The sequence below is a fragment of the Parathielavia appendiculata genome (genome assembly GCF_033297405.1).
Source record: "Parathielavia appendiculata strain CBS 731.68 unplaced genomic scaffold N657scaffold_18, whole genome shotgun sequence".
In the NCBI taxonomy this organism is placed as follows: domain Eukaryota; kingdom Fungi; phylum Ascomycota; class Sordariomycetes; order Sordariales; family Chaetomiaceae; genus Parathielavia; species Parathielavia appendiculata.
The window spans coordinates 19,528-46,814 of record NW_026944237.1 but is presented as its reverse complement, the minus strand read 5'-3'; the positions used below and the strand labels follow the sequence as shown (position 1 = coordinate 46,814).

General features: G+C 56.2%; 11 protein-coding genes across 11 annotated transcripts; 2 read left to right on the top strand and 9 right to left on the bottom strand.

The window, feature by feature from the left end:
* Positions 1 to 351: 351 nt before the first annotated feature.
* On the bottom strand, positions 352 to 2,042 carry N657DRAFT_649249 (uncharacterized protein). Its single transcript, XM_062793682.1, has one exon. The coding sequence runs from the start codon at positions 1,980 to 1,982 to the stop codon at positions 471 to 473; it is 1,512 nt and encodes a 503-aa protein (XP_062643964.1). The 5' UTR covers positions 1,983 to 2,042; the 3' UTR covers positions 352 to 470.
* Positions 2,043 to 2,202: 160 nt separating this feature from the next.
* Positions 2,203 to 4,387, bottom strand: N657DRAFT_649246 (glycoside hydrolase family 13 protein). The gene has a single exon (XM_062793681.1). The coding sequence runs from the start codon at positions 4,037 to 4,039 to the stop codon at positions 2,225 to 2,227; it is 1,815 nt and encodes a 604-aa protein (XP_062643963.1). The 5' UTR covers positions 4,040 to 4,387; the 3' UTR covers positions 2,203 to 2,224.
* A 178-nt stretch (positions 4,388 to 4,565) lies between these two features.
* Positions 4,566 to 6,969, top strand: N657DRAFT_693132 (sugar transporter). The gene is made up of 4 exons (XM_062797202.1): positions 4,566 to 5,463; positions 5,532 to 5,772; positions 5,844 to 6,116; positions 6,182 to 6,969. Exons 1-4 carry the CDS (start codon positions 4,962 to 4,964, stop codon positions 6,813 to 6,815), a joined length of 1,650 nt encoding a protein of 549 aa, XP_062643962.1. The 5' UTR covers positions 4,566 to 4,961; the 3' UTR covers positions 6,816 to 6,969.
* On the bottom strand, positions 6,760 to 9,030 carry N657DRAFT_603117 (Metallo-dependent phosphatase). The gene is made up of 2 exons (XM_062790139.1): positions 7,616 to 9,030; positions 6,760 to 7,544 (listed from the first exon to the last, which is right to left on the bottom strand). The coding sequence occupies exons 1-2, from the start codon at positions 8,710 to 8,712 to the stop codon at positions 6,974 to 6,976; spliced, it is 1,668 nt and encodes a 555-aa protein (XP_062643961.1). The 5' UTR covers positions 8,713 to 9,030; the 3' UTR covers positions 6,760 to 6,973.
* A 797-nt stretch (positions 9,031 to 9,827) lies between these two features.
* On the bottom strand, positions 9,828 to 10,675 carry N657DRAFT_683775 (epimerase/hydratase; the record flags this gene model as incomplete). Its single annotated transcript, XM_062796603.1, has 3 exons — positions 9,828 to 9,993; positions 10,073 to 10,358; positions 10,435 to 10,675. 3 exons carry the CDS (start codon positions 10,673 to 10,675, stop codon positions 9,828 to 9,830), a joined length of 693 nt encoding a protein of 230 aa, XP_062643960.1.
* A 1,359-nt stretch (positions 10,676 to 12,034) lies between these two features.
* Positions 12,035 to 18,132, bottom strand: N657DRAFT_636661 (uncharacterized protein; the record flags this gene model as incomplete). Its single annotated transcript, XM_062791449.1, has 18 exons — positions 12,035 to 12,199; positions 12,405 to 12,499; positions 12,534 to 12,914; positions 13,145 to 13,317; positions 13,659 to 13,687; positions 13,857 to 14,237; positions 14,402 to 14,664; positions 14,860 to 14,962; positions 15,007 to 15,130; positions 15,294 to 15,412; positions 15,455 to 15,694; positions 15,792 to 15,983; positions 16,249 to 16,629; positions 16,707 to 16,792; positions 16,860 to 17,029; positions 17,237 to 17,424; positions 17,540 to 17,745; positions 17,823 to 18,132. 18 exons carry the CDS (start codon positions 18,130 to 18,132, stop codon positions 12,035 to 12,037), a joined length of 3,606 nt encoding a protein of 1,201 aa, XP_062643959.1.
* A 197-nt stretch (positions 18,133 to 18,329) lies between these two features.
* On the top strand, positions 18,330 to 20,137 carry N657DRAFT_674328 (cytochrome P450; the record flags this gene model as incomplete). Its single annotated transcript, XM_062795744.1, has 5 exons — positions 18,330 to 18,391; positions 18,478 to 19,641; positions 19,728 to 19,808; positions 19,844 to 19,896; positions 19,974 to 20,137. 5 exons carry the CDS (start codon positions 18,330 to 18,332, stop codon positions 20,135 to 20,137), a joined length of 1,524 nt encoding a protein of 507 aa, XP_062643958.1.
* An 888-nt stretch (positions 20,138 to 21,025) lies between these two features.
* N657DRAFT_538094 (uncharacterized protein) lies at positions 21,026 to 22,059 on the bottom strand (the record flags this gene model as incomplete). Its single annotated transcript, XM_062787797.1, has 4 exons — positions 21,026 to 21,110; positions 21,169 to 21,267; positions 21,342 to 21,829; positions 21,904 to 22,059. Coding segments are annotated over 4 exons (828 nt in total), but the record flags the coding sequence as incomplete, so codon positions are not given.
* A 1,786-nt stretch (positions 22,060 to 23,845) lies between these two features.
* N657DRAFT_693125 (uncharacterized protein) lies at positions 23,846 to 24,255 on the bottom strand (the record flags this gene model as incomplete). Its single annotated transcript, XM_062797201.1, has 3 exons — positions 23,846 to 24,064; positions 24,127 to 24,135; positions 24,196 to 24,255. The coding sequence occupies 3 exons, from the start codon at positions 24,253 to 24,255 to the stop codon at positions 23,846 to 23,848; spliced, it is 288 nt and encodes a 95-aa protein (XP_062643956.1).
* Positions 24,256 to 24,782: 527 nt separating this feature from the next.
* N657DRAFT_636657 (uncharacterized protein) lies at positions 24,783 to 26,086 on the bottom strand (the record flags this gene model as incomplete). The annotated part of the gene is made up of 3 exons (XM_062791448.1): positions 24,783 to 25,043; positions 25,110 to 25,659; positions 26,022 to 26,086. The coding sequence occupies 3 exons, from the start codon at positions 26,084 to 26,086 to the stop codon at positions 24,783 to 24,785; spliced, it is 876 nt and encodes a 291-aa protein (XP_062643955.1).
* A 760-nt stretch (positions 26,087 to 26,846) lies between these two features.
* N657DRAFT_649240 (uncharacterized protein) lies at positions 26,847 to 27,199 on the bottom strand (the record flags this gene model as incomplete). The annotated part of the gene is made up of 3 exons (XM_062793680.1): positions 26,847 to 26,926; positions 26,986 to 27,057; positions 27,102 to 27,199. Coding segments are annotated over 3 exons (250 nt in total), but the record flags the coding sequence as incomplete, so codon positions are not given.
* Between the last annotated feature and the right edge of the window lie 88 nt (positions 27,200 to 27,287).

Genomic DNA, 27,287 nt, shown 5'->3' with positions numbered 1-27,287 from the left:
ATTCGCAATTGACTCGATTGTGGTTCGTGATGTACAATCCCGTGTACCTTGAGCAAAGTGTGAGTGCAATGCACGTCGCATTGGTGCGACTTTGTCGATGTTGGAAAGGTGGAAACGATGGCACTCGTCGCGATTCCCGCCACAGCTTTGGAGGTCGGCCCACTTCGCGTCAAAGGGGCCTTGGCACACCAAGGCCCCAACCTGGGAATGACAGCAAAACTTCCAGGTTGCAGGGAGCTCTCAATTTTGCTCTTCTACAGCATCATACAGTTCGAGACAAGCGACGTGTTGAAAACTATAGCTAGAAACCCAAGATTGATCATCGACACGATTCTTATCATTGCGACTCCGAAAATCGGATTCTGGCAGATGAGATCAAATTTCTCGAGCTACAAGCTCCCGCGCGACATCCGAACAGGTTCGCTGAATTTTGTTTAGTGCTTTTACTCTGGCCTCTTCAACTCCTGTCATCACGGTAAAGCTACGTCTGAAATAACGCCTGGACTCCCGAGAAAGCTGGGCAGCGCGTTGCTTATGTGGTTGTCAAGAAGCGCATCATAAGTCGACGCACCACCAGGAAGTTGATGGATCAGTTGTCTGAGGTATCTAATGTTCTCCGATCCTGTGCGGCTCTTGTCCGTGGCCGGCACGCGGGAGAGCACGTCTACCATGGCGCAGGTGATATCAAACACCTTCTCGTTGATGCCGACACCGTGGATGCTGATGCTGCCCAGAGACATGCCCCGAATGACACCGACCAGCTCTTCACCGACATTGACAGGGTAGCGGAGTGTCAGGTGGCCTGGTGTCCCGAGCTCCTCCTCGAGCAATCCCAGACGCAGCCGGAGTTGCCAGAGAATGACCAACAGCCACAGCCGGGTCACCTCGAGATTGGCAAGCTGCGTTTCGCAGAGGATCCTGCTGTGGTGTGGCTCCGGCCCGCCGCGAACGGCGGACTGGATCGCCTCTAGCGAGGCGGGAACTCGAGACCCGAACAGCGTGTCCTCCTGGTTGAGTAGGGCGAAAAATGGAGTGTCGAGAGGGCGGAAGAGAGCGACAAGATTCCTCAACCCCGTCAGACCTGCATCTGGTGATCCCGCTCCCTCGCCCTCATTGAGGTCAGGCGCTGTAGGGGTGACCTGCAATGTGATGGGCCGCCGATATCGAATCCCATGCGAGCGCTCCGATACCAGAATCACCCAGAACAGCCGATCAGCCAGTCTCCGCCTCAAGCTGTCACTCTCATCGATACGCAGCACCAGCCATAGGGTAGCAGCGTCTCGAAGGAAGTGGAATGCCTGGCTGTGGTGGAAGAGCGATGCATGGCCGGTATAAAGGAAAAAGGTGGACAGGGCTCGTTCCAGGCAAGGGACGAATTCCGACGACAGTTGATGGTGCGCCGCCATAGCCTTCTCGAAGAGGAGCTTTCCAAACTCGCTGTTTGAATGCGGAATGCCTTCCTCCTGGAACAGCCGCTGGTTTGGCTCTTCCACACGGATTAAAACGACCGCGCAGACCGCCGTGACGAGACATTCAGCTTCGCCTCCCCCGGGCGACTCTGCCTCTGCAGTCATCAGGTCGGCGTACTCCGGGGTTAAGATGGGAATAGTAGGATACAGCGCGGCAAAGAAGCGACGGAAGCAGTAGCTGACGACCGAGGCAGGGGGCAGAGACGGCGGCTGTGGACCCGTGGCGAGTGTTCTGGGGACGGCGAGGAGCGTCTCCGTCGAGACACTTGCTGGTGGTACCTGCGGATACGACCAGTTTCTGTCGACCGCCATCTGCGGTTCCAGCTCCTCATTTCGGATGCACTGGTCTTCCAAGCCGACCCTGATGCACCGCTGACACGGCCTAGATGCGCTGCAGCCCTTCTGCAGTCTTCTGCACCGGTGGCAAGCTTTGGAGACCTGTGCTCTTTTTGGCCTTGACAGAGCACTGTCCCGACACCTGACCCCGGTTGCATCGTTGGGCAAGCCAGCCATCATGGCGAATGGTGTGTGGGCAGGTAAGGTATGTACATGTATGGGCGCTTGGGCCGAGATATGAAACGTCAGGAGCTCAGGAGCGGGGAGAAAGGGAGATTCAAAGAGTCCCTAGCCTGTTTGGGAAGACAAGCAAACTCCACTCCAACCTTGCGGATCTGCCAAGCACAGTTGAAGCAGTTGGGACAATAGAAAAGAGGAAGACATCACATTACATTTCTGTCTTCCTTGCTATCAGCACTTCAAGGCTCAAAGTTAAGGTACACCCTCCCTTCCCAAGGCCTGAGCTCCCCTCCAAGCGCAGGATCGCCAATTCTCAGAGTGTCGACAAGCAGCCTCGCCTCGCCCTTTCGGCACCGTAACGCAACATCAATAGCCGGGCATTTCTGAGGAATGCTGCTGAAGTTCATCACGACCAGTGCTTTCCTTCGAACATTCTCCGAGCCAGGACCGACCCTCACATCACTCTCCTTGACATACATGAATAGAAACTCATCTTCTGGCGCAAGGAGCTTGAACGTGCCATGGATAAAAATGTCTCGATACTGTTTGCGAATCCTCAGCATCTTGCCGTAAAACCCCAGGACGGATTCGGGGTCTTGCAGCTGCTTGGCCGCGTTCAGCTCGCGGTACCCGTCGTGCACCCGCATCCAAGGGACCGCCCCTTCGCTGGTAAAGCCAGCATTCGCAGAGTCGTTCCACTGGAAGGGCAGCCTCGAGTGGTCCCTGGCCAGGATCCGCAGGCCATGCAGCGTCGCCTCAACACGCTTCTGATCGCCCGACTGGACCGCCTCGTTATAGAAGCCCATGCTCTCGACATCCTTGTACTCGTCGATGCTCCAGCTGGCCGGCATGTTTCGCATACCGATCTCCTGGCCCTGGTACAAGAACAGCGTCCCAGTCAGAGTGGCCTGCCATAGGGCGATCGTCTTGGCGCTCGCCTCCCAAAGCTCAGGGGTGCCGTCGTTCCCGAAGCGCGAAACAGCGCGCCCGTTGTCGTGGTTCTCGCAGAAGACGGTATGCCACCCGTCGGTGCCCTCGATGAAAGTTTGCCAGGTGGCCACGTGCCGCTTGAGCGCCGACAGCGGGAACGGGCGGTACATGTACTTGCCGTGGAAGAGGTCGCCGGTTCCCAGGCGGATCAAGCTGAACTCGAACACCATATCCAGTTCGCGCGCCGCCGCCGACACGTACGGGAGCACCTGGCTTGGCAGAGGTGTGTTGGAGAGCTCCCCGACCGAGACGGCTCTGTAGGGCGTCAGCACCTCGGTCTGCATCTCGTGGATGAACTCGTGGATGCGCGGGCCGTTGCACCACATTTCCGGCGCGGGCTGGTGCTGGGCGTCCGGACAGGTGATGGGCGCGTCGGGGAAGTCGGTCCGCTTGGAGTACTTGTTGACGGTGTCGATGCGGAAGCCGTCGACGCCCCGGTCTAGCCAGAAGCGCATGGCGACGTCGTAGATGGCGGCGCGGCACTCGGGGTTTTCCCAATTGAGGTCTGGTTGGAAGGGGCCGTAGAGATTGAGGTAGTACTCCTGCGTGTGCTCGTCCCAGGTCCAGGTCGATCCGGCAAAGTAACTGCGCCAGTTGGTCGGCGGGAAGCGGTTGCCGGCGCTGTCGTATCGCGGCGGCTTCCAAATGTACCAGTCCCGCTTGGGGTTTGTCTTGGATGACCGGGATTCCTTAAACCACGGGTGCTGATCCGACGTGTGGTTCACCACGAGGTCGAGAATCAGCTTCATCCCACGACTGTGGCAGGATTGTATGAGCTGATCCACATCCTGGAGGGTACCGTATCGTGCATAGACGGCTTGGTAGTCCGAGATGTCGTACCCCATGTCCTTCTGCGGACTCTCGAACATGGGGGAAAGCCAGACCACATCAACACCAAGGTGATGGAGGTAGTCGATCTTCGAAATAAGGCCCGGGATATCTCCCCATCCGTCACCGTTGGAGTCTTTGAAGCTTGCTGGGTAGACTTGGTAGAAAACGGCGTCCTTCCACCATGGCGTGTTACCGACCCACCCGTTTGGGTGATAGTGGAAATCAGAGCCCATGGTCAGGTCTGGCGTGTAAATGTGCAAGTCAAGATCGGGATGGTCGTCAGGAACAAGTCGAAATCAAGGGATTGGATGAAAACACGGATTAGTTATCGTCTTGCCAAAGGGGCTCGCCAGGAACCGGAACAACCCATAGTCTCATGCATCCTTCAGGCTTCTCTCTGGCCCACAGTGGTGTCCTGGCCTCCTAACACCTGTCGGTCGCACTCCGACATCCATGTCCTGGACGCCACATGGGGCGATGTCAGGAGCAGCGGCCGCACTTGTGTGGACAAAGCGGAGACAAGATGAATAAGCGGATTTCTTCATGAGGACTGACAGGTCCAGGCCGTGTGGAATTCCCGCTGTGATGGTCATCTCAACCCAATCGTGCATGTTGTGGACTTCCAGATGAACTGAAGTACTCCCGAACCAATAAGGGTCATCGAAACTCCGCCCATGCCTCCGACACCCCGGTCAGATCAGCCATGACATCAATGCCAAGCGGCGGAGTACGAACACTTTTTTCTGCTTTGGTGTTCCTTCGGCATGGCCTCGTTGCATGAGATTCGCGAGACCGCAGTCTTGCCCCAGAAACCCGCGAGTCCGGGAGCGGGGAAGACCGGTTTCTGGGGTATGGCGGATCACTAGCGTACTTTCCTTCGTCCTGTGACAGGAAACACTTCACCCCGCCGTTTTGAATTCTCTCTCCCACGAGACCCTCGGCTGATGTTCCCCTTTCGAGGCCACCCTGACTGCCACCCGGGCCATGAGCACCTCGCAGATACTTGGTACGCACCACTCGCCGGTCTGGAATAAATACCCTGAGCCCGCCCCCTCGACTGACGGTGGCACTTGAAGACCTCACAGTCTTGGAGGATATCATTGACTCTCTTGGGTCTCTCACTAGGAAGTTGTGACTCAACACCTACAAAACACCATGACGGACCTCAAGGTACCCTCTCCCCGGGACGGTCCTCACTCCAACAAGGCGACAGATGCCCCTCCTCAAGATGGCGATGCCATGTTGGTGGAAGCCAAGCATGCCTCCGACAAGGAGCACCAGATGTCCCTCCTGAAGGCCATCAAGCTGTACCCCAAAGCTATTGGCTGGTCGGTGCTGGTCTCGGCCACCATCATCATGGAGGGTTACGACCTCGCCCTGCTCGGCAACCTCTACGCCTCTCCGGCCTTCAACAAGAAGTTTGGCCAGTACGACGCAGCCGCGGGTAAATATGTCGTCTCGGCGGCCTGGCAGTCCGGTCTGTCCAACGGTGCTCGAGCGGGCGAAATATTTGGACTCATCTTTGCCGGCTGGACCTCGGACCGCTTCGGGTACAAGATGACGACCATTGGATCCCTTGTCCTGATGATCTGCTTCATTTTCGTCTTGTTCTTTGCACCGAACGTGCAGGTCCTGGTGGCCGGGGAGGTTCTTTGCGGTGAGTCTTCCACGCTTGCCGTTATTGCTTCCATGTCGAGAGTTGTCAACTAAACCACCATCCTCCAGGCATCCCATGGGGTGCTTTCCAAAGCGTGACGGCAGCGTATGCCTCCGAAGTTGCCCCCATGGTCTTGCGCCCTTACCTCACCACGTTCATCAACATGTGCTGGGTTATTGGACAGTTCTTTGCCGTCGCTGTCAACAAGGGCTCGGTGGGAAGAAGCGACGACTTCGCCTACAAGATTCCATTCGCGGTGCAATGGGTGTGGCCGGTCCCAATCCTTGCCGGCATCGTTTTCGCCCCCGAGTAAGTGCCGATTCGACCATGTCTTCCAAGGGAAAGTGAGATTGTACTCGGATGCTGACTACCATTTCCAGATCCCCGTGGTGGTATGTGCGGCATGGCAAGAGGGAGCAAGCTAAAAAGGCGCTTCTGCGTCTGACCTCTCGCAACCAGCCCGACTTCGACGTGGATGAGACAATCGCCATGATCGAGCACACCAACCAGCTCGAGAAACAGATGAAGGAGGGAGTTCGCTTCCGGGATTGCTTCAAAGGCATCGATCTCCGCCGAACTGAGATTGTTGTCGGTATCTGGCTCGTCCAAACCCTTGGCGGCCAGAATCTGATGGGCTATTTCGCTTACTTTCTGTGAGTTTGGCACAGAAAACCTCTACTGCAACTTTTCGTGCTCTTGCTGACTCTGATTTGAACAGTACGCAAGCCGGCATGGACCCTAGCAACTCTTTTACGCTTTCACTCTGTCAATATGCTCTCGGCATGATCGGGACAGCTGGGTCTTGGGCGCTCATGTCCCGCGTCGGCCGCCGGTCAATCCATCTCGGAGGGCTGTGTGCACAGTTGGCACTGCTCGTTATTGTGGGCTGCCTGTCCTTCGGGACGACCAAGGCGTCCGTGTGGGCCATTGGCGCCATGCTTATTATCTTCACCTTTGTCTATGACTTCACCGTCGGGCCCGTCACATACTCGCTCGTTTCAGAGCTGTCGTCGACTCGTCTCAAGGCCAAGACGATCGTGCTGGCCCGCGCCGCCTACAACGCCAGCAACATCTTCGTCAACGTCATGACCAATTATCAGCTGAGCTCGACCGCGTGGAACTGGGGCGCCCGGACAGCGTTTTTTTGGGCTGGCACTTGTTTGCTGTCCGCCATCTGGGTCTTCTTCAGGTTACCGGAGCCGAAGGACAGGACATATGCGGAGCTTGATCTCTTGTTTGAGCGACGTGTCCCGGCGAGGAAGTTTGCTAGGACAAAGATCGACCCATTTGCCCATGCCAGCCAGAAGAGACTATCAGCCGAAGAGGTGGAACACGTGGAAAAGGAGGCCTGAAACTGGTAGTCATTTAGCTCCAGCCAAGATCGCGAAATGACATTACCCTCTCTCGTCCCCTACTGGCTGCACTGTCTTGTACGGTTCAGATCACTTACAACCTGTTCAGGCTCGATTCCTAATGAGTTCTTATATTAGATACACCAAAGCAAGGCCAACTAATTGCCCCTAGCCCTCCTAGCCTTTGCTGCTTTGCACCGGCTGACGGCCTTCAACCGCCCGTCCAGCGCAATGTCCACAGGCGACGTGGCACCGATATGGTTGATCAGGACCTGGTCCATGGTATCCAAGACCACCAGGTCCTCAAACGGGGGACTGAAGAAATTGTCACCGCCGCCAGCGATGAAGTCGACAGTGACGATCTTGTACTCGGCCGCCCTGTCCAGTGGCTTGTCCCCGATCGTCACCGAGACCAGGACGTTGCTAGTGCTGTTGGCAGCCGAGGGGGCATACTCGATGTGCACACCGCGGCTGACCTGCAGGAACGATGTGACTGGCCTGCCGTTGTCCACGTTGACGCGGGAGATGATGCCCTCGAGTGTCCTCCAGAGGCGATCTCCGCTCATGGTCACCTCGACCACCGCGTTGCTGAAGGGGAATGCCGTCAGGACCTCGCCGCGGGTGATGGGACCCTCGTCAATGGTCGCCCGAATGCCGCCGGCGTTGACGATGGCGAATGCGGGCGCCGTCTCGGGGGTGCTGAAGTTGAGGCGGTATTGCAGCAGGGCGCTGTCCGTGTGTTAGTGACGCATCACACTCAACTGGCAATTCACTGACGACAGTCGAATGGGGGAGCTCACTCGGAAACGAAATCACCCAGCAAACACTCCTGCCGCTGGCACGTTGACTGGTCCAGGACCACATTGGTGTAACCGACCTCCTGCTTCGCAAACTCCTCAAACGGTCCCCGCCACTCGTCAATCTGCGTCTGCAGCTCCTCGTCCTGGGCCGTGGCGTTGGTCAGGTGGATCGGCCCGCCATGGTACGAGAGGATCTTGCCCTGGGCGTCGTAGGTCACATCAATGTAGCCCAGGTACTCGCCCCAGCGGTACGCCGTGACGATGAACACCTCGTCGCCGTCCTTGTTCTCGACGATGGTTGGGTACGGGCCCGCGGCGCCGGCGAAGGCGCCAAGCGGCGTGTGGCTGTGTCCGCCCATGATGAGGTGCAGGCCGGTCGTCTCGCGCGCCAGACGCTGGTCCTCGTCGTAGCCAATGTGAGTGAGGGCGGCGATGCGGGTGATGTTGGTGGTGGAACGGATCAGGTCCACTGTGTTCTGGACGGCTGCCACGGCGTCGGTGAAGGTGGTGCCCTTGCCCGGCGATGAGATGCCGGGGGTGGTCTCGGTTGTGACACCGATCACCGCCAGCTCGTACTGCGGAAAGATATGGAACGGCTTGATGGTGCGGTTCAGGACCGGATGGTCCGAGATAATATTGGCGCTGACGATGGGGAAGGTCAGGTTCTCAAGGAATTCGCCCAGGTGGTCATCCCCGCGGTCGAATTCGTGATTGCCCAGCGTCATGGCATCAAAGCCGATCTGATTGAGCGTCTCCGCAATCTTCTCGCCGCCGTAAAAGGAGAAGAACATGGTCCCCTGGAACTCATCGCCTGCGTTGAGCAGCAGCGAGTCCGGATGCGACGGCCGCGTCTCCTTGAGGACCGTCTTGACGCGCGCATAACCTCCAAAGCACCCGCGTTCTGGCCGCGTGCAGTCGGTGCCCGAGGACGAGAACTCGTCGAGATGCGCGTGAACATCGTTGATGTGGTAGAAGGAGATGTTGTAGTTGCCAGCCTCGTCGATGAAGCGCTTGGAGAGCCTGCGGCTGACGAGGTGGTCCTCCTTGGCTGCAAGGGCCGCGCCGAGTAGGCAGGCGCTTGCGAGAAGGAACTTCATGGTCACTTGCAGATATGAGAGAAGATGATGTCGTTCCAAGTCAAAACCCCAAAACGCCCCCTCGTGTAAGCGGATGTCGACCTGAGGCACGCGTGGCGGTCTTTCACTACTGTGGTGATTGCTCGCGCGTGCAGTGTAACCACGGAAAGACGATTCATGGATCGGGCCCAACAAGTTGTCTCAGATGTGTCGACGAGTTATATCGTGGTACTGCTGAGGAGCGGAGGCCTTATCCCTGGAGTCACTCATTAGATTCGGCCTTGGCAAACTCATCTGGAAGGAGCAAGGCCCTATCATTTTGCTAGAAGTCAATCCGTGTCTATCACCGGAGGTGCATTGCACCGCGGCCTCGGTGTCCTGTCTGGAGACTGGGTTGCGGTATGCTGCCGTTCATGTTACCTTCCATTTTAGGGTCGTTGCAGCTTCGGTTTGGCCTTCCCGAAAGCGCCCGATAGCGGGGCGCGGGGCGAATTGCAACACCCCCGGTCAATGATTGTCAATCATCAAAACACGTGGAATCAAAGGAGCCCCACGTGCAATGGTTGGATTTCTGGATTCGATGTTCGCTGCGAGGTGTGCGCACGGAATACTTGAACTGAGCATCCCCCAGAATCCACGCGCAAGGCTTCGATCTGGAGATGATCGAACTTGTTGTGACGTGTCTGTGAACCAACAACTTGAGCGAGTTCGAAGGAGGGCTGCGTGCCTATCGGATCTCTAGAGGGGAACGCCGTCGATGCCGAGAATATAGGTAGGCTGCAGCCTGAAATTTCGCTTCACTTTGACATCACTGGCCCCAAAAGTTGAGGATAACCTAGAAGCTCGATAGTCCGACCCCCTTGTGGAAGAGGTGACATCTTATCATCGTGCCGGCAGTCGACGTCGGAACTGCTGGACAGGATGATACTGCCGGAGACATGGAGATTATTATGAAGCAATTCCGTAATGAGCTCTAGGCTCCTTCAGGCGCAGTTGCAAGCTCGCAGCCGCAGGGAAGTAGTTCCACTTGTAGGTTTTGACTAATTCCAGGAGCAGACTCGTCTCTCGACTTAAAGGCTAACGGGGACAGGAAGGGGAAAATTAGACTCAAAAGTACAGTACAGTAGTCCTCAACTTTAGACAAACTTCGGCGAGCCATTTACAGTTGCTGTGAATCGCACATCCCAGCCACCCACCTCTCCATTCACAAGCTTCCAATAGGCTTCTCCATGCGCCGCAGCATTCACTTGGGGATACGGCACCGAGCCGCCCTCTTCGGTAACTTGGGAAGCAAAATAGAACCTGCGCCGCAAACGTGTGATGAGGTCAGCCATGAGTCTAAGAAGCGTTAGCCGTAGTGGCAGAGTTGACTGGCACTTACCTGAACTCCTTGGCATCGTAGGCAAGGCTTCCGATAGAGATGATGTGAGCCAGCGCAGACTTGCCGGCGCCAAGAGTCACAGCCAACGGGTTGGGCTGGAAGGGAGTAACATTGCCCGTAGCAATGAAGACCAGAGGGGAAGTCTCATTCTGCCGCTGTCGCGCGAGGCGAGTGGCATGATGGAGGGCACTATACGCAGCGCTCGCATTGACTGTGAGATCGCGGGCAAAGTCGTCTGGTGTCACGCCGAATGGATCCTTGTCTGGCGGAAAGGTAAGGGCGGCAGCTAATCATTTACCCAAGTCCGTCATCAGTTGTGTGTCCGTTCATTCTTGTGCAAGGTTAAAGATGAACGAAAGTACCGTTGTACACAACTGCGGTTGGGACCCCGAGCTTTGACTCAACCTCGTTGAAGGCATTTTCAATGGTTTCTGGCTTGGTGACGTCGACGTATACAGGAATTGCACCATCAACATCGACCTTGTCAATGTGACGTCGCCCTATTGCGACTTGGTACCCCTGGCTCAGGAATTTCCGGGCTACGGTATGGCCGATGCGCGGTCCGCCGCCAATAATGAAGAGCACCTTTTGCGAAGCCGCCATTTCGACGATTTGAGTCTGTTGAGGCTGTATGGACGAGGGAGGCGAGTGGATGTGGGCAGTTGCATGTCATCCAAGGCGATTTGCTACCTACTTCATGGGTACCCCATCTTATTATACAGCGACTGTACGGACTTACTCCCCTTGACTCGGAATTACGAGCTCGTTTCTCGTTTCTTAGCAATCTCTAAAGACGAAATCTAGATGCCTCGGACATCTGGAGGTGCCGCAATTACTAAGCTGGCTTGCCAATTAGTAATGCAGAGCGTGCTAGAACAGGACTCGGCCAATTGTAGCAAGCGATGGCCGAGATAGATGCACCAAGGACCATGGCGAGCGATGGCATAATGGAGTGTTGGCCCTGTATGCTACCATTGTGCTCGAGAACATGCCTATGAGCTCGTATGCCGCCATCTGTGGATCGAACAGCAGCAACTATTTATGCACAAAGGCTTGGGCAAACCTCAAGACTATAACAGGTTTAACAACGTCTCAGTTCCAAACAAGCCAGTAGGTTCAGGTAGGAGAGGGGACCGTATAATGCCAAAATGAGGTGTGTCAGGGGCTGCCTGTTTTTCCTCTCTTTGCTTTCAGTTCTCCTTCTTTTCCTCGTTCCTCTTCTTATCACCACATTTTGAGGCAGTTCGCCATGTTCGTGCGCCTTTTGCCTAGCATTGTCTGCGTGTAAAGGAGTTATCTTCATTGCAATTACTTCCAACATCAAACCGGATTTTTATCTACCTCTCTAGTCCACTTTCCAGTTTTTACAACGTAAGGTACTTTACATGTACCTTGGGCTAACCTAACTTACTACTAGGTTGGGCCTACGAGTAGCCTGTTTGGGTGGTGGTTGGAAGGAGCAAGGAAGGTCAATGGTTCTTTTCAATTGGTTGCTAGGCGTCCAAGTGTATTCACTCCCGCAGATGGCATGGCCATTCACACTGCAGGTTAAGAAGTTTGACTCTGTGGACGTACGGATGCCGCTTTCCCGCTTTTCCGGCGGGTTTCCGATTTCTCCAGTCTTTGTTCTCTGTCTCCATTGGCTCATTTGCAGTTTGTTGTCAAGAAATTGCCCGGTCAGCGGTCTCAGGCCGTCGCCGATGTCGTTTAATAAGCCAGTTCGGCCTGTTGCGGTACGTCACCGGGGCTTAGCACGCTGCACATGTAAACTCCATTCTCTCTTGACCGATCCGTCCTGGTTAGGAAGGCCACATCGACTGACAACCAGAGCTTTATTCGTCCAAGAGATATGAACTTTCACTGCGCTGAAAGACACGGTTTTCTTCCTCGGCCAGACACACATCACGATATAAGGCGTTTTACATAGAGAAATTCAGCTACCCTTGCCCGCAACGTTGTCACTCAGAATGGCTTGGGCGTGATGCGTACGATGCCCCCGTCTTTCACCGTCATGGGCCAATACTCATCTTGGAAATGCTGACTAGTGAGCACGGCAACAGGTATGACCATGCCCGGCGCGTCCATTCCGGACGAGCAGGCCTTTGCGGTGCTCAAAGCGGCCGTTCGCTGCCGACGTCAACGTGTGGGCCGGGGCAGACTTCTACGGCACGCCGGAACATAATTCGCTGCACCTTCTCCCTCGCTACTTTGCGAGCTTCCCAGAGGACGCCGAAAGGTGGTCATCTGCATCAAGAGCGGCGTCATTGATATGAAGATGCTCACCATCGACGGATCGCCTCAGTCGGTGCGGCGCTTGGTCGCAGACGCCTACAAGGTCCTGGGCGACCACAAGAAGCTGGACATTTTCGGCATTGCGCGGGTCGGCCCCAAGGTGCCCGTGAAGGAAACGGTGAGGCGTTCGGCGAGCTGGTGGCAGCGGGCGAAATTGGCGGCATCCAACTGAGCGAGCTAAGGGCAAAGTCCTTGGCCTCGAAAACTTTGTGCACGCTCCGCACAAAGGCCATGACCTGCTCCACGTACGGAGACACCTCCTCCTTGTTGACAGGGTTAACAAAAGTAAACCTGCCGGTTTTACCGTTTCCCTTCTCACGGAAGAGCTGTCCGATGATCTTGCCGCTGTTGCCCTCTGCTACGGCATCGGCCGCGTGCTCGAGAGGCGGCCGGCCTTCGAAGGTCTTCTTCAGAGCAGCCACCACGGCCTCGTCGCCGTCGCGGTAGTCGACCACCACATCGCCCTTCTCGAGATCAACGAAGCTCTTGACGCGGTCGATCGGACGGCCAGCTACTGCGAGGATGGGGTGAACGTTGCTTTCAGGGCCAGCTGTAGGGCGTAGAAGCCGACTGAAGTCAAGGCACCGTATACGACTAAGGATATCTCAAGCGTTGGTAGTTGGGAGGTTGCAGCGTCCACGGGGGTGGGAGGGCAAGCTGCTGAAAAGGGGCTACCGCGGCGGTCATGGACGCGAGTGGGATCGCAGCTGCTTCTGTTTCGGCGGCCAAGATAGATTAACCCTCTGATATCCAGCGTCTAAGCGATTGGTTGGATCTCACCCTCGACGCTTGTCCTGTTTGAAATATGAAACGTTGTGTGCTGCGGAGCGAGGGAGAACTCGGCGTAGCTCCCGTGGGCGGCCATGAGTTCGTGGAGGGCAGCCACGCGGTTTCGGGGCTTGAACTCGAAGACGTAACCAAGCTTTGTTTGCAGGTGCCATTTTGCAGACGGTCTGAAGAGTTTAGAGTCGGGACATTTCAAGGAGCGTAACACCAAACCAATTGACCCCCGGCTTGGGGATCCATTCAGACACATGCGGCATAGTGTAAATCTCTTAACAGATAGACGCTTGAGTTCGGCGGTTTTAGGTGTCAGATGACCGGTGGGTTTACATTAATAAAAGATGTACAGGCAGGAGCTCACTTGTCTCTGTCGCGAACGTTGCTCAACTTGGAAGACTCCGCCGGGCCAGTCAGTCATGTTCGGGTGCCTCCTGGTACCTGAACTGCCACTGCTTGACGTTGTTTGCTAACTATCGATGCTCCTGGAATCTAGAGATTGGCCATCAGATACCGAGTCCAGAGCTTCGGGCAGAGATTCCCCTGTTTTCAGGGTTTCCCGAGTCAATTGTCTTTCTAACAACCCCTTATCTTCCAAAACTCCCATGACGATTCACATCAAGATGGAAAACGGCGACAAACAAAACCTGGATTTCTGCCCATCGTTCTCTCCAACGCCTTTTAGAGTTTCCGAACCGAATCGGGTATATACACGCCACTGCTCGGCTAGACCGTCCATCTTAGCTGCTGGCGACAACACGGCGCGGTCCTGGCCGACCATGACGACGACCTCATCTGCAGCGACAGAATGGTCGCTGTTCATCAGAAGACCGACCAACTGGATAAGAGCGTCCACCGCGACTGTGTCGCAGATCTTCCAAGCTGTGCTCTCCTCCCTGCCAGGCTGTTCGAGCGGCAACCGGACAGTCGCAACACCTTCCTGTTGGTTCAGCATGAGGGTGTGGATCGCCTTGAAGAAGGGGGCGTATTCCACCACCCGACCAAAGAGACTATATGCGCGCTTCGACATCAGCCTCTCGGCGTCTTCGCTGGCCCTCCTCTCGATCCGCTCCATGGCTCCCAAAACGAGGCGCTGGAGAGTATCGAGCACGGGGTTCTTGGTTTAGAGCGATCACCCCGTTCGCGTGCGTGGTTGCCCTTGGCTTCGCTGATGGGCCGCCAGCCCTCGGCGGGAAGCGTGCGGACCACGAATTTCCACGTAGTAACATCACCCACTGCTGGCTCAAGTTACAGCACCACGTCACCCTCGCTCGTGAAGCCCAGGGGTGCGCTGATGCTTCGGTCTCCAAACACAAGACTGGCGCCTTTACCGATAAGGTCGTTACCTGTGTCTTCGAGAAGCAGCTGCAGGGACATGGTGACGCATTCCATGTACATGAAAGCCGGACACAAGGCCCGGTGGCGCACTGCGCGGCCGCCCACGATCTTGCGGTATCGCTCAATTTCTGTCGATAGAGAACTCTGCGACGCCGGCACCGGACGTGGCACTCGTTGACGGTCTTGTCACCGTCTTGTCACCAGCCTCGCGGGGGCGATAGCACCTTGTCAATGCTCTGACCTGCCGCTGCTACTGCAGATGCTTGGTGCTGCAGCATAGTCTGCTTAGATCTCTATGACCCTTTCGACTTTGAGCAGCTAGTGCCGGGTTGATTCGAACTGGTACGGCGGGCGCCAGACCGGTCTGCACTCGAGACCGGCCTTGGAGTGTGCCATCAGTCGCCAGTGACTCGCGGAGAGCCCGTTTGCCCAGAGCCGGGACGTTACCCCAGCAATGGTGTCGACCGCCTTCGGGCTGCCCTGTGTCTTCATGGCGAAAAGGTGTGCGTCTCAGGTTTGCGTACCGCTTTGCTCGCCACGGGGGTGTTCACGCCGGCCTCCAACCAGAAGACGGAACTGCCCAGGCACTCCTCCACCCGGCGGATAGCCTCGGAGAAGAAGACGGGATTACGCGCATGACTCGCGGGACTGTATTCCTTGATGGTCTGAAGAGGCTGCAGGGCGCTTACCTCGCACGGCACCTTGGGCTCGTTCCATTGCAGGTATCGTGCCACGGCCGCCAGGTCATCAAGGATGGAATACGTCAGGGCCGAGTGTAAGGCATGCGTGGTGGCAAGGTGCCGACACGGACCTGCCGCAGGCGCGACTCTTTTCGCAACTCTCGGCCGCGTCGGTGGCTGCCGTGGTCCTGGCTACGACTAGCGCCGTCGGCGCGTTGTAGCACGCGATCTTGAGGTTGTGGGCCGTCGCCTGCTGCCGCAGAAGTGAAGCCATGTCTTCAAACTGCTAAACCGAGCAGGAGCTCAGGGCGAGCATGGCGCCCCTTTCCGGTCCGGCATAAGCCTCGATCAGCTTCGCCCGCGTCGCGGCAGGCTTGAGGGCATCCTTCTGGGAAAGGCGCCGCAAACGGCGAGCGCCGTCAGCTCGCCGAGGTTGTGGCCTACCACTGCGCATGGCCTCAGCCCGGCGTCGTTCCAGCACTGCGCACAGGCCTATTGCATGTCGAAGATGCTGCACTGCAGCGCGGCCACGCTACCGAGGGGTTCAGTCTCGAACATGGCCGGGATCATGGAGGAATAGCCAAGGGCTTAAATTGTGAATCGACGGCGTCGACGTGGAACCGAAAGACAGGGAGGTGGTTGTAGGAGGACGGATCCAAGCCGACCTTGTTATCGTACTGACCGCTGAACAGGAACACCACTTGCTTGACGTCCTGCTTGGCCGGCTGTGTAAAGACAGCCGAGCGCTCGAGAACTTTCAGGAGGCCAGCTGCGTCTTCGATACTCCGTACCTCAAGGCTGTGGAGAATCTGAAGCGACACCTCTTTTCGTTTAAAGTGAAGGTGACGTCAGCCAGCTTCAGCTTGGACTTGCGCCGGTGCAAGTAGTCTACTAAGACTCTTGCATTTGTCAAACAGGGTCTTTTCGGAAGCCGCACTGAAACTGAGCGGAGGGGCTAGATCCTTGGATCAAGCCCCATCGGCCGTCTCGCGATGATCGGGCATCTCGCAGCAGAGCAGGGCGCAGTTTGATCCCGCCGCACCATAGCTGTTCACCAGCGCCGCCCGGAATGGCACGTCACAGTACGCAGGCATGGGTGATGGCATCGCCGTCCCGCTCCAGCGGCGCAATTTCAGGGGTAAGTTTCTGGCTGTTGGCCTGGGGCGGAAGCTGGCCTTGCTTGATCATGGCCAGGAGTTTGAGCAAGCCTGTCACGCCGGCTGCCGTCTCGCAATGTCCGATGTTCCCCTTGATGGAGCCGATGTACAGACTGCTGTCAGACAGCTTTCTTCCGAATATGGACCGCACGCTTTCAATTTCCAGGGGTTCGCCTGCCTGCGTCCCCGTGCCGTGGGCCTCGACGTAAGCGACTGTCTCTGGGGGGATACCGGCTCGCTCCAAGACGCTCCGGTATAGCGCCTGCTGGGCGGCCGAGTGGGAGGCCGTAATGGAAGCTGACAATTCCCCCTGGTTGGTGGCCACGCCTGGAATCACGCCCAACATGGGGTCCCCGTCGGCGATGGCGTGCTTGAGTTTCTGATCACCACAAGATCGGCCACGTCGGAGCGGCAGTAGCCGTCGGCATCGGCATCAAAGGGCTTGCATTGTCCAGCAGGACTCCTGAGCCGGCCTTGGCTAGGTCCAGGAGTTGTTTATGCCCGTTATGATTTTGATGCCGCCCGTCAGTGCCAATCGACACTCGCCGGCTTGGACGGCTTTGCAGGCCCGGTTGATGGCCACCAGCGAGGACGAGCAGGCTGTGTCAATGACTTTGGCAGGGCCAGACCAGCCGTAGTGATAGCTGAGCCGGCCGCAGAGGAAGGCTCGGATTGTGCCAGTGCTGGTGTAAGCGGGAGGGGCATGGGCGCTGGTGTTGTCCAAGTACTCGACGAAACTCGCCCGATTAAGCACCCGACATTGTCTCCATCCTCACGGCAGTGAGTTTCCAGGTGGCCAGCGCCTTCAAGAGTCTTGTCGGCAAGTTCGAGCAGAATGCGCTGCTGCGGGTGCATGTTCACAGCCTCGCGAGGGTTGGCAGGTTGGCCCTGAAGAAGGCATGGTCAAATCGCTGGACATCGTCGATGAGATTTCCATAAAAGGTGCGCTCCTGATGAAGTTGCCGCTCTGGGTTGTCCGGAAGCTGCCGTGGATGTCGAACCTGTCGGTGGGGAGCTCTTCACGAAGGTCAGCCCCGGTGGCCATCATGTTCCAAAGCTCCTCGAGATTTCTGGCACCGGGCAGGCGGCACGAGGCATCCACAACCTAAGGGCATTGTCCGGGAAAGCTGGCATCTTCCCAAGGCGCTGTGTCCGAATCAAGCTGCGCGGCCGTCTTCGTGGGGCGGATGCCGCGCCTTGTGGAAGGGAGTCAGGGGCACGCAGTCGGTCAAGCCAAAGTAGACAAACGCCGGCGTGCTGCTCCCGCTGTGCTCCAAATTTTTGGCAAGCTCGCCGAGTAGGCTGTACCACTCATATCGAGACGCCAAGATGGTGGTGACGAGTTCCTCGGCCAGCGAGCCCTGATCAGCCGCTCGCCCGTCCGGTTGAATCGCACCCGGACCCGCAATTGCGAGTCGTCGGGAAGCTGAGGACACGGCGTTTCGGTGCAGAGACTGCACAGCTCGACGGCGAGTTGTGCATTTTCGGGGTTGTGGGCCTTACCGCGGACTTCCATCTTCTGCACCTGCAGCCCCTCGTGGTCTCGTGCGAAGCAATACAGCTCGTGCAGCTTTCCGGCCGGTTCGACAATGCTGGCAGACCGAGGCTCAGTGATAGCTAACACATGTGTGCGTGGAAACTGCCGAGTGAAGTCGTCGCCTTGGTCGTACTCGAGGCGCATGGCCAAGGTCGTGGATCCGGCACCGCCAGTGTCGTCTGCGGCCTTGCCGTAGGCACCGACGCCGAGCACAGTCCGCATGGCAGTGGCCTTGTGCTTTATGACTTCTTCGTTTTTCGCACATGAAATGGCCATGGTAGACTGCTGCGTGTCAGTCATGTCTCTTCCCGGAGCAACGAGAGCCCTCTCATACCGGCAGTCCACCACAGTAGCCTTGAATCCCGCCGGCGTTGGCAACACCAGCAAGGAAGTTGTCATGTGAGAGCCCATGGTGAGCGAGATTTCACAGATATTGCGTTATCTGCAAACTGAGAAGCATGGGAATGGCCACGATGCCTGACCTGGCCGCCGCCAGCCGGGCTGAAGTCCCGTTGGCAGCCCCGCCGTGGGGCATGTCGACATATTCAGGACCTTGACTCAGCGCGGCAACATCCTCCCTCGCGGCAGCTAAGATGGACCAGACTTAATCTGTCTCAAAAGCTGCGACTTCTCTCAGAAGCATTTGTCCATGCTGGTTCTCGCGGAGGAAAGAGTGGAGCCATCAAGGTATTCCTCGTCGATCATTTACCTCGTTTCCTTCCATCCACTCGCCAAATTTCCAGGCCCTAAGTGGTGGGCAGTTTCACGCATCACCGGGGCATACGATGTCATCGAAGGCGATCTGTGGGCGGTCTTAGACGGGCTGCACGAGAAATATGGCGCCCACAGTTCGAATCGCGCCCCATCAAACGACAACCATCACCCAGCCGCGTGGAAGTACATCTATGTGACGAAGCCGGTGCTCATGAAAGACACCTACGGTCTGACTCCTCCGGTCAACGGGGCACACTCGCTCTTCACCGCCGAGGGTGGCACACACCGGCGGCTCCGCGGCGCGCTGGTCAATGGCTTTGCCGACAGGTCACTGCGTGACCAGAAGCCCATCGCCGAAGGATACGGGAATCAACTGATCGCACTATTTCGCCGCGAGGCAGCCAAAAGCGCTGACGGGACAGTCGTCATCCAGAGGATGTACGGCTACGCCACTTTCGACACGGTCACCAACCTCAGCTTCGGCGAGTCCCTTCTCAACACGTTCGAGAGCGACACAGGGAACGACGAAATCCGGGATTTCTTCCTGCATGCCAAGTTCAGCACAATCCGGAACTGTCTCAGCCGCTTCTCGCAGCTAGACATCTTCTTACGCCTCTTCCTCTTTCGCGTCAGCCGCAAGACCCGGGAGCGCAACTGGCGCTTGACAACTGAGAAGATCAACAGGTGGCTGACGAGGAGCGACCTCCTGGCTCCGCTGGTTGGCAAGCTAGACGAGACAGGCGGCGTGAAGGGCATTATTATCATCAAGGCCGAGCTGACGACCAACCAGTTAGCTTTCGTCATTGCCGACTGCCAATTGACCACGGTTGCCCTCGCGATGGTTACCTACCTCTTGCTGCGCGACCCGCCCAAGTGGCAGCAGCTCGTTGAGGAGATCCGTGGCCATTTAACGAGCAATGACCAAATCACGGTGCTGTCCACGCAAGAACTTGCGTACTTGGAAGCCGTCAATGATGGGACAATGCGCTTCCGCCACCCCACACCTATTAGCTTCCGAGATGCGTCCCTCCAGAAGGACAGACGGTCGACGGCCAGTGAATTCCCGGCAATGTAAGCAAGTTCAGTCGGAGACGAGATTAAGAGAGACAGGGACCACTGACGGAGTGCTCTAAACCATCATTGGCATCAATTTGCAGAAACATCCAAACTACGCCAACCTTATGGGTTGAGCAGCATGCCTTCCACCCTGAGCGCTTCCTTCCCCAATCGGACCCACGGTATGACCATCAGTTTGACCATGATGTCAAAGCAGCTTTCATGCCGTTCTCAGCTGGCCCGCGAAACTGCCTGGGTTCAAAGTAAAAAGTAAGATGCACTTCCCTTCAAAGTTACCCAGCCCCATCATCTGCCAGTCTAACAACGCCTTGTTTTCCCAAACAAAGTGTTCCTGGCAAAAGCACGCGTCTTCCTTGCCAAGGTGGTCTGGAATTTCGACTTGGTCATGCTGGAGAACCAGGAGGATTGCCTTGACCAGAAGGTTTATCTCCTCTTTGAGCCCAAGCCCCTCGTGAAACTGAGCATTCCTGGGGATGCGACGCGGATGTAAGAGGAGAAGACAAAGGCCTTGGAAAAGTGATACAGCTCGTACCTACCAGCCATACCGGAAGCTCTTCATATACTAGGAAGAGCTTCATGTTGCGCCAAGAAGGGCTAGACATGCATCTCTCTACGTAGTGACGTCTAGGGGCGGCCTAGACCGTACTGGGATCCCCATCAACTCGAGTCAGTACAATGCGGCGGTCTGGAAACCAAGCCCGCCTCCCCGTTCACAGAGGATAAGCAACAGCTAGCAGGTTATGTCTTATTAGAGAAGTATGAGATGATGTCCGTCCACATCCAGACGAGTTTCATTCCTGCCGCTTTCCAGATGGTTGAGTCAGCTCTAGGGGGTTGGCTTGGCACGCGGAAGAGGTAAGTCACCAGGTGCCCTGCGCTCACATTCTGACGTCCACCCAATCCACGGACGCCAGCAGCAGAGCACCTCATATAGCAGTTGTCGCTTGTCGATGTGAGGAGATGTCACACACTAGACACAGGTACATGCATCAATCTCCGGTCCCTAGAACGGTGACCATATCTGGTGTCTCTTCTGGTCCTCCTTGTTCGTTGTCTTCCATATTCCACTCATAAACCCTCACCGTTCTGTACAGTACAGATAACTTCGTTGTACGTGTGGGTGCGCTTGTCGCAGCCGTTGCGGGCGTTGCGGCACACCCGCCTCCCCGTCCCACAGCTCAGTTGTTCTGGCATGGAATGACTTTGGTTCCAAAAGATCAATGGCATACTGGATCTCGTCGTTGTCGTTGACAGTATAGACTCCGGGGCGTCCTGAAGGTTCCTGTGCCCGCTTCTTATTCTTGAAAGCGGACCCGCCGATTGTGATGATTGTGTTGCTGGCATCGCTTCGCTCTTGAGTGCTGTCCGTCTGTGTGTTGAGCGCCGTCGATCCCCAGATCTTCTTCACGAGCGGGTATAGGCAGGGAATACATGCGCCGATGATAACGCAGTTGCTCTCTATGCTGCAGACGCAAACATTAGACAAGTTTGAACAAGCCGCAGGATTTTGAGTCAACTTACTTTGTCCAGAGTATAATATCATCAACAGCAAATGTGAAATCTTGGATGGCAAGTAGGCCACGTAGGGTGTAACACTTGTAGGAGGAGATGGCTGCGGCACTGGCCACGTTCGGTTGATCAGTTAGCAGCCCGGCCTCAGCTGGCAACAAGCATTTTCGCTGTAGGCCACTAACCAGTATCCAAACCCGAGCGCCAACGATAAGGCCAGTTTCTTTTTCCAGTTGAGGATAAGTTTGCTGATGATAATGGTGGGGTATATTGCGAGGTAAAAATCGAAGAACACCGAGAAGATGCCGTGAGCCACGGCGTAGCTGAATAGGATCCTCCGGTCCCAGCAGACTCCCTTGACGTCCCCCCATTGTGCTGCGGCCGGCGTACACTCAACGAAGTTGAGAATGGCGCCCCCGACCGAGCCGAGCAAGTACAGCAGCGATATGATCCAGAAAAAGGCTCTGTGCCATCGACCTGGGTTGAACACCTTAACGAGGAGGATGACGACGGCAAACTTGGGTAGGGTAAACGACAATATTCCTGGCACAGACGCCACAATTGCGTAGAAGATTGCTTTGGAAACATCGTCCTTCGGGAGTGTTGCGATATGCTTGCCGGCGCCATGGGAGATGGCGACAGCATCGAGACCGACGTATATGATAGTGAGAAGCTGTCAATTGCGAGGTGGATGTCTCAGCACTTGAGTGCTCTTCGACGTCAACATTTGCGGTATTGGGGACTCACGATGGAGAGAACGAGGAGATAGTCGTCAGCCCCTAATCTTGCCAAAGAGATTAGGCGACTGTAAACCCTCGCCAACACAAAGAGGGTGGCAATAGCTGTCATCGTAGATATAACGATAATAATCATTGGTCCCTTAGTTTCCTGGCCCCAACCTGGGTAGGGCTCGACAATGACTGTGGTAGTTGACATGTAGACGACAAGTTTGCAGTTTGATAGAGGATACGATTTAGGTGCGTTAGCACTGGAGAGAGGCTCGTTTTATTGTCCGGTGGCGTAATTTCCAGGCCTTGGGGCGAGCCCCTCAACTGAGTCACGTTAATCGTAGAGCAACCCAGATATCAGTGCCGGGATCCATAACTGAAGAGGAACGATGCGGAATCGTCTGTAGCGGAGAGTATAAGTCAGTGGCCTTATCTCATATACGTGTTCCTCACTTATGGGTTGTGAGGATGGATTTCAGTAGAAATAGCACATTGTATATAACGTTAGTAGGCTTGCGAGAGCGAGCGTTGTGTGGATGCAAGGGAACAACCATGATCCCATGCTTTGCCCTTGGGCTAGACTTGGGTTACGAGCACAGACTTCCAGAGTAAGCACGTGGCGACAGCCATTCAGAAAACAAACACGTGCAGCTCTCTAATGTACTGCCGTAACGAAAATAGGGTTGAGGTGGAATTCTGACTTCTGTTCAGGTGGCCAACCAACTCAACTAGAGGACGGCAGGGCTTGAGGGTAACGCGCATGCACAGTTCAGCAGAAATCGGAAAGGACGGATGTACAAGATTTGTTGGTCAAAGGAAAGCCCTTCTAATGTTGTCCGTTTGTAGACTGGAAAGCTCGTTCCGAGTGCCACATGGTATGTACTTTATGTGTAGACTAGTCCTCCAAAATCGCCTAGTATAACGTTAGCCGACACGTAACGCGCCGAGCCCGTCCCATTCACTCCACAAGACTCGCCACCGTTCTCGAGCGTGCCCTGCCACTGGCTGTGCAGGTGTGTGCACCCTCCGTCGGCGACATTGATGTCATAGCCATTGATGCCCGTCAAGATGCTAGTCGGCCTCTGCCGCCATCAACTCCCACAGTCCGAGGCCGCCCCTGATTGAATCTGCGGCGGGCGTGCCGTTGTCATTGCCGCAGCAAACGACTTTTGACTCGGCCTTGACCTTGACGCCATCATACTTCTGTGCGCCAGCCCCATACGTTACCCGCGTGGCGCGCCTTGTTCCCCTTCTCGATCTTGAGGCTGAATCCGGTTCCCGTCAGGTCCGAGATGCTGTAACGCAGACGGCCGTCATCGACGCGGACGCCGCGGCACGTGTAATCCATCGTGACGCACTACACGGCCGGGGGAGTGGGGGCATCTTGTACGGTTTGGTAAACACAACACTGGTAGGCGCCTGTCGCTTCCTCCTGGTGTCGGTAACTTCCGACTCAAAGTCATGGGTGATAAATTGAAGTTGACTTCGTTTTCAGGTAGTGTGAGCTACTAATAGGCGAGATGCGCAATGTCTGATTTTTAGATCGTCCTAAGGCTAAAACGGTCTGCGGAGACAGTAAGGCCATTGGTGTCCGGACTGTAGTTCCACGATACGGGCCGTGAATTGGACGGCTCGGTTCCATGGACCTTGCTGAAGGCATACAGTACTTTCGGCGGAGTGTGCTACGTCATCCCGAAGCGGCCAGCGTGCTCGGCCGTTTGGCCCGTGGTGAGGTTTTTGGCGGTTTTTCGGCCCCAACGAGAAGGCACGGGCCTGCGGCCGGACACTGTAAGTGTTTTCGGCACATTCGCCGGTTGCGGCGGCAGCACATAGCCCCAGATAAAGCCGGGGCGAAACACGGCGTTGCTGGCGTCACCAGTGTCAACGCTACGACCGAAGGAGCCCTTGAACATGCCCGGGCTGAGCGGGTAGTCGAAGTGGTGGACCTCAACGTCTCTATATTAGAAGCCGTCCTTCTTGACCTTGCCCTCGCCCGATGGCATGCTGTACCGCGCCTGAGCAAGAAGGCTGCGGCCGTGGTTCGTGAAGAGTCGGATGCCGAGGATCGCAGCAAAAGGCGCTGTAGCGCAGACCCATTTGCCGACCTCGATGGAGCCAGAGGTCACACGCTCACAGGGCGAAAAGGAGCCGATCTCAAAGTGTACTGCGGTTGAGTTGGGCTACCTTTACATGCGTTAGCCTGAAAGGGACAGCAAAAAACGACGGTTGGGATGAAACTCACATGGCCTTTCTTGGCGATGAGTTAGTTTTGGTATTCGACGGCCGGAGCCCGGACCATGCCCTCACCCACGTGGACCGTAATACTCTTTACCTGCCAGTCCTCGCGCAAAAAGTCTAAGTTGTTGGACATAGTGGCCCAATCGAGACTTCCTACCGCCCCCGTCACACTGAGGTGGTAGTCCGATCCTTAGGTCGAGTTTGATGCACTTAGCGAAGGCGTCGGCCTCCTCGTTCTCGATTTCGTCTCGCTAGATGGGTACAGTGCGGGCGCCTTGTCGAGATCCTCGAGCCGCTTCGCCTCCTTCTCACGCTCCTCCGTAACCTTATGCACATAATTGACAGTGTATGGGTTTTTCACCCGGCCCACGAGGGCGCGGTTTTCCTGTATAGTAAGTTGTTGAAGGTCCGGCACGCCCTAGGGCACAGCGGTGTAGGGATAATAATAAGGGCCTGTCTAGCAGAGCAGTGGGAATGTCTCGACGGGCCGTAAAAAGAGTGGGGCCACGGAAAAGATTTTCCCCGATGATAGGGAGTTTCAAGAGGTACATCGTACTATTGGAGACTCCCCATTTCATTCATGTGATCCACCACGACCTGCATCATTGTTTTCATCCAACTACTCTGTGATCTGCGACAAAACTGGTTCAATTGCTATAGTTACCCGCCTGCAACCTCGATACAGCTAAGTGCCTGGGACTCCTCCATTTCCCCTTGCTCCTCTTGATCGAACAGTTCATCCAATCGGCCCTCAAATGTATGGGGAATGACCCCATCTTCGTGCCCATCCTCATCCCAGGGAGTATCATCGTATGACTCGTGATTATCCTGCATCCACCGCCGGGAAAGCCTTGGTGCGATCGTAACCCCAGCCTCGTCATTGACGTTAGCCTCGGGGGCGACTGCCTCGTGATTGTGAATCTCCCGTTGGACAGTTGTACAGCCAATGTTAGCCCAGGAGCCGTCCTACTGGCGCTTGACGCTCACACGGAACGGGCAAGCCGTCATCTGGGTGCTGGTTTTCCGGCGCTTCGAAGGGTGGGTTGTGGAATCCGCTTGCGGGGTAGGGCCGGTCCTGCCCTTGCCACATCTGTAGGTGTAACGGGTAGCGGTGGTTGCGTCAGCGCCTCGAGGCCAGATCTCCTTGACTGTGAGGCTATATCCGTTGCTCAGGGCATGAGCCTTGATGGCCTCGTCAGCCTCGGCGAAGGTGGCGTAGGTTGCCGGCGGCGGCGGCGGGCCGCAGGGCGCTCCGGCGCCAGCTATTGGCAGCTGCTCTTGCCGGGAGTTCTGAGCTCGAGATAGGTCATCTTGGGGATCATGATCCGTGGATGTCGTGGGCCGGGAGCCGGACGTTGAAGAGGAGCAGTGGGGCACTGTCGGTGACGACGGCCGCAGAGCGTCCGAGCCATCGGGGACCCTGGGGGCATCAGGGAAAGCCGTCGGGAGCCGATCCATAGAAATATAGGGCAGCTGTACCCCGGGGAGGTCGAAAACAGGTTTGCAAGGGCTCTTGGCAGTAAATATGGGGTTGAAGCTAAGTTGGTTGATGGATCATGGTGTTCCAGGCACAGCCTGTGGTTCAGGTGCTGGGAAGCTAAGTTGGTTGATGGATCATGGTGTTCCAGGCACAGCCTGTGGTTCAGGTGCTGGGGAAGTCGAGATGACCCGATAAGATAACGTGCAATTTGGCTGTGTACCTTCTGTGATCCCCTAACATTAAGTTCCGACGTGGGCCTGGACGCCCCACTTTCCACGGCCCGTCGAGACATTCCCACTGCTCTGCTAGACAGGCCCAATAATAATTTGACAGTAGAAGGATGCTGAGCAGGGAGCAGGACGCCCACTACATCAATTGAGCGGGCTGCCATGTCTCCTGACTGTGTCATGCAAACTAACTCTAACGTCTTCCATTGAGCAGGCTCAGGCCAAACTTGCGAGCTGCGATGGCACCACGGAGACATGGTGGGCAACAACTCAACTCAACTCAACTCGGCCCTGAAATTGGGTTGAGTTGGGCCTCCGGCCAACCGAGTTGATTGAGGCGTGGGTGGAATTTATTTCGCCCGGAGGCGCGAAGCCTAAAGGGCTTTGGCACGCTAACTACATCCAATTCCTTGACGTTCAACCATCAACTCGTACAAGCCCCATTCACAAGTTGAGTTGAGTTGCCGAGTTGCAACTCAACGCCAAGTCCTTATGTAATACAGCAAAAAATATTAGTTATCCAGACCTGAGCACCCTACTCTCCAGCCCCCTGAGCCAAACCAGAACCCCCTACCACAGTCGACTCCACTGCTTGAGGCTTTCCACTATATTGATAGCATCATCATGTAGGCGGTGACGTTGATGGCCAACTGTGTGCTTGGCCCTGCTGAATACCCTCTCGCACTCTGAAGACATCGCCGGTATCGTCAACAAGTCCAACGCCATGATGGAAAGGCGTGGAAAGTCGCTCCTTCTGCCAGGGCTCAACCACCACTCCACAGCATCGTCAATTTCCTCAGGGTCTTCAGATAGGTAGGCCTGAAGCTCATCCCTGGTTGCAGGGTCCGGCCGGCGAGCGTAGAAAGTGTGACGATGCGGCACCAAGCGGTTGGTCCAGGCAGTCCGTTGACTGCCCGCTTGGGCAAGTCGGCGTTGTTCGGCAAGCAGCTGGGCAGCTAACTGAGCCCACTCGATGTCGCCTTGACGGCGTAGATTTCTCCACAGAGACCACAACACCAATGGAAGTTGGACCTTCAGCACCGGTTTTGCGATCCATCTCGACAAGGAAAACGTCGTAATCGGAAATCCACGATGTCCTCGGGTGCCGCTTGAGAAGCCGAGCTTGGATATACTAGGTTTTCTTGGACAGATGAACGGCCAGTCCTTGTAGTTCAGGCCTAAATCGCCGTCCTGGATGTTCTCCTGTGCCTTGATCTGTTGCAGGATGCTTTTGGGCCGCGCAAATATAGCATAACTGGGCCTTGTGGCAACTGCGGCAGTCGTATTAGCGTACGGTCGGAGGAGGTCTGGACAGTCGATAGCTCTGTCGAGAGGTCGGTGTCGGCAACAGAGGCAACGGAGGGAGGCATCGTGGGTTCGGTAAGTGGGTAGGTAATAAGGACAGGAAAGTCGCAGTCGGCTTGGATGGATGGATGGAATTTATTTCGCCCGGAGGCT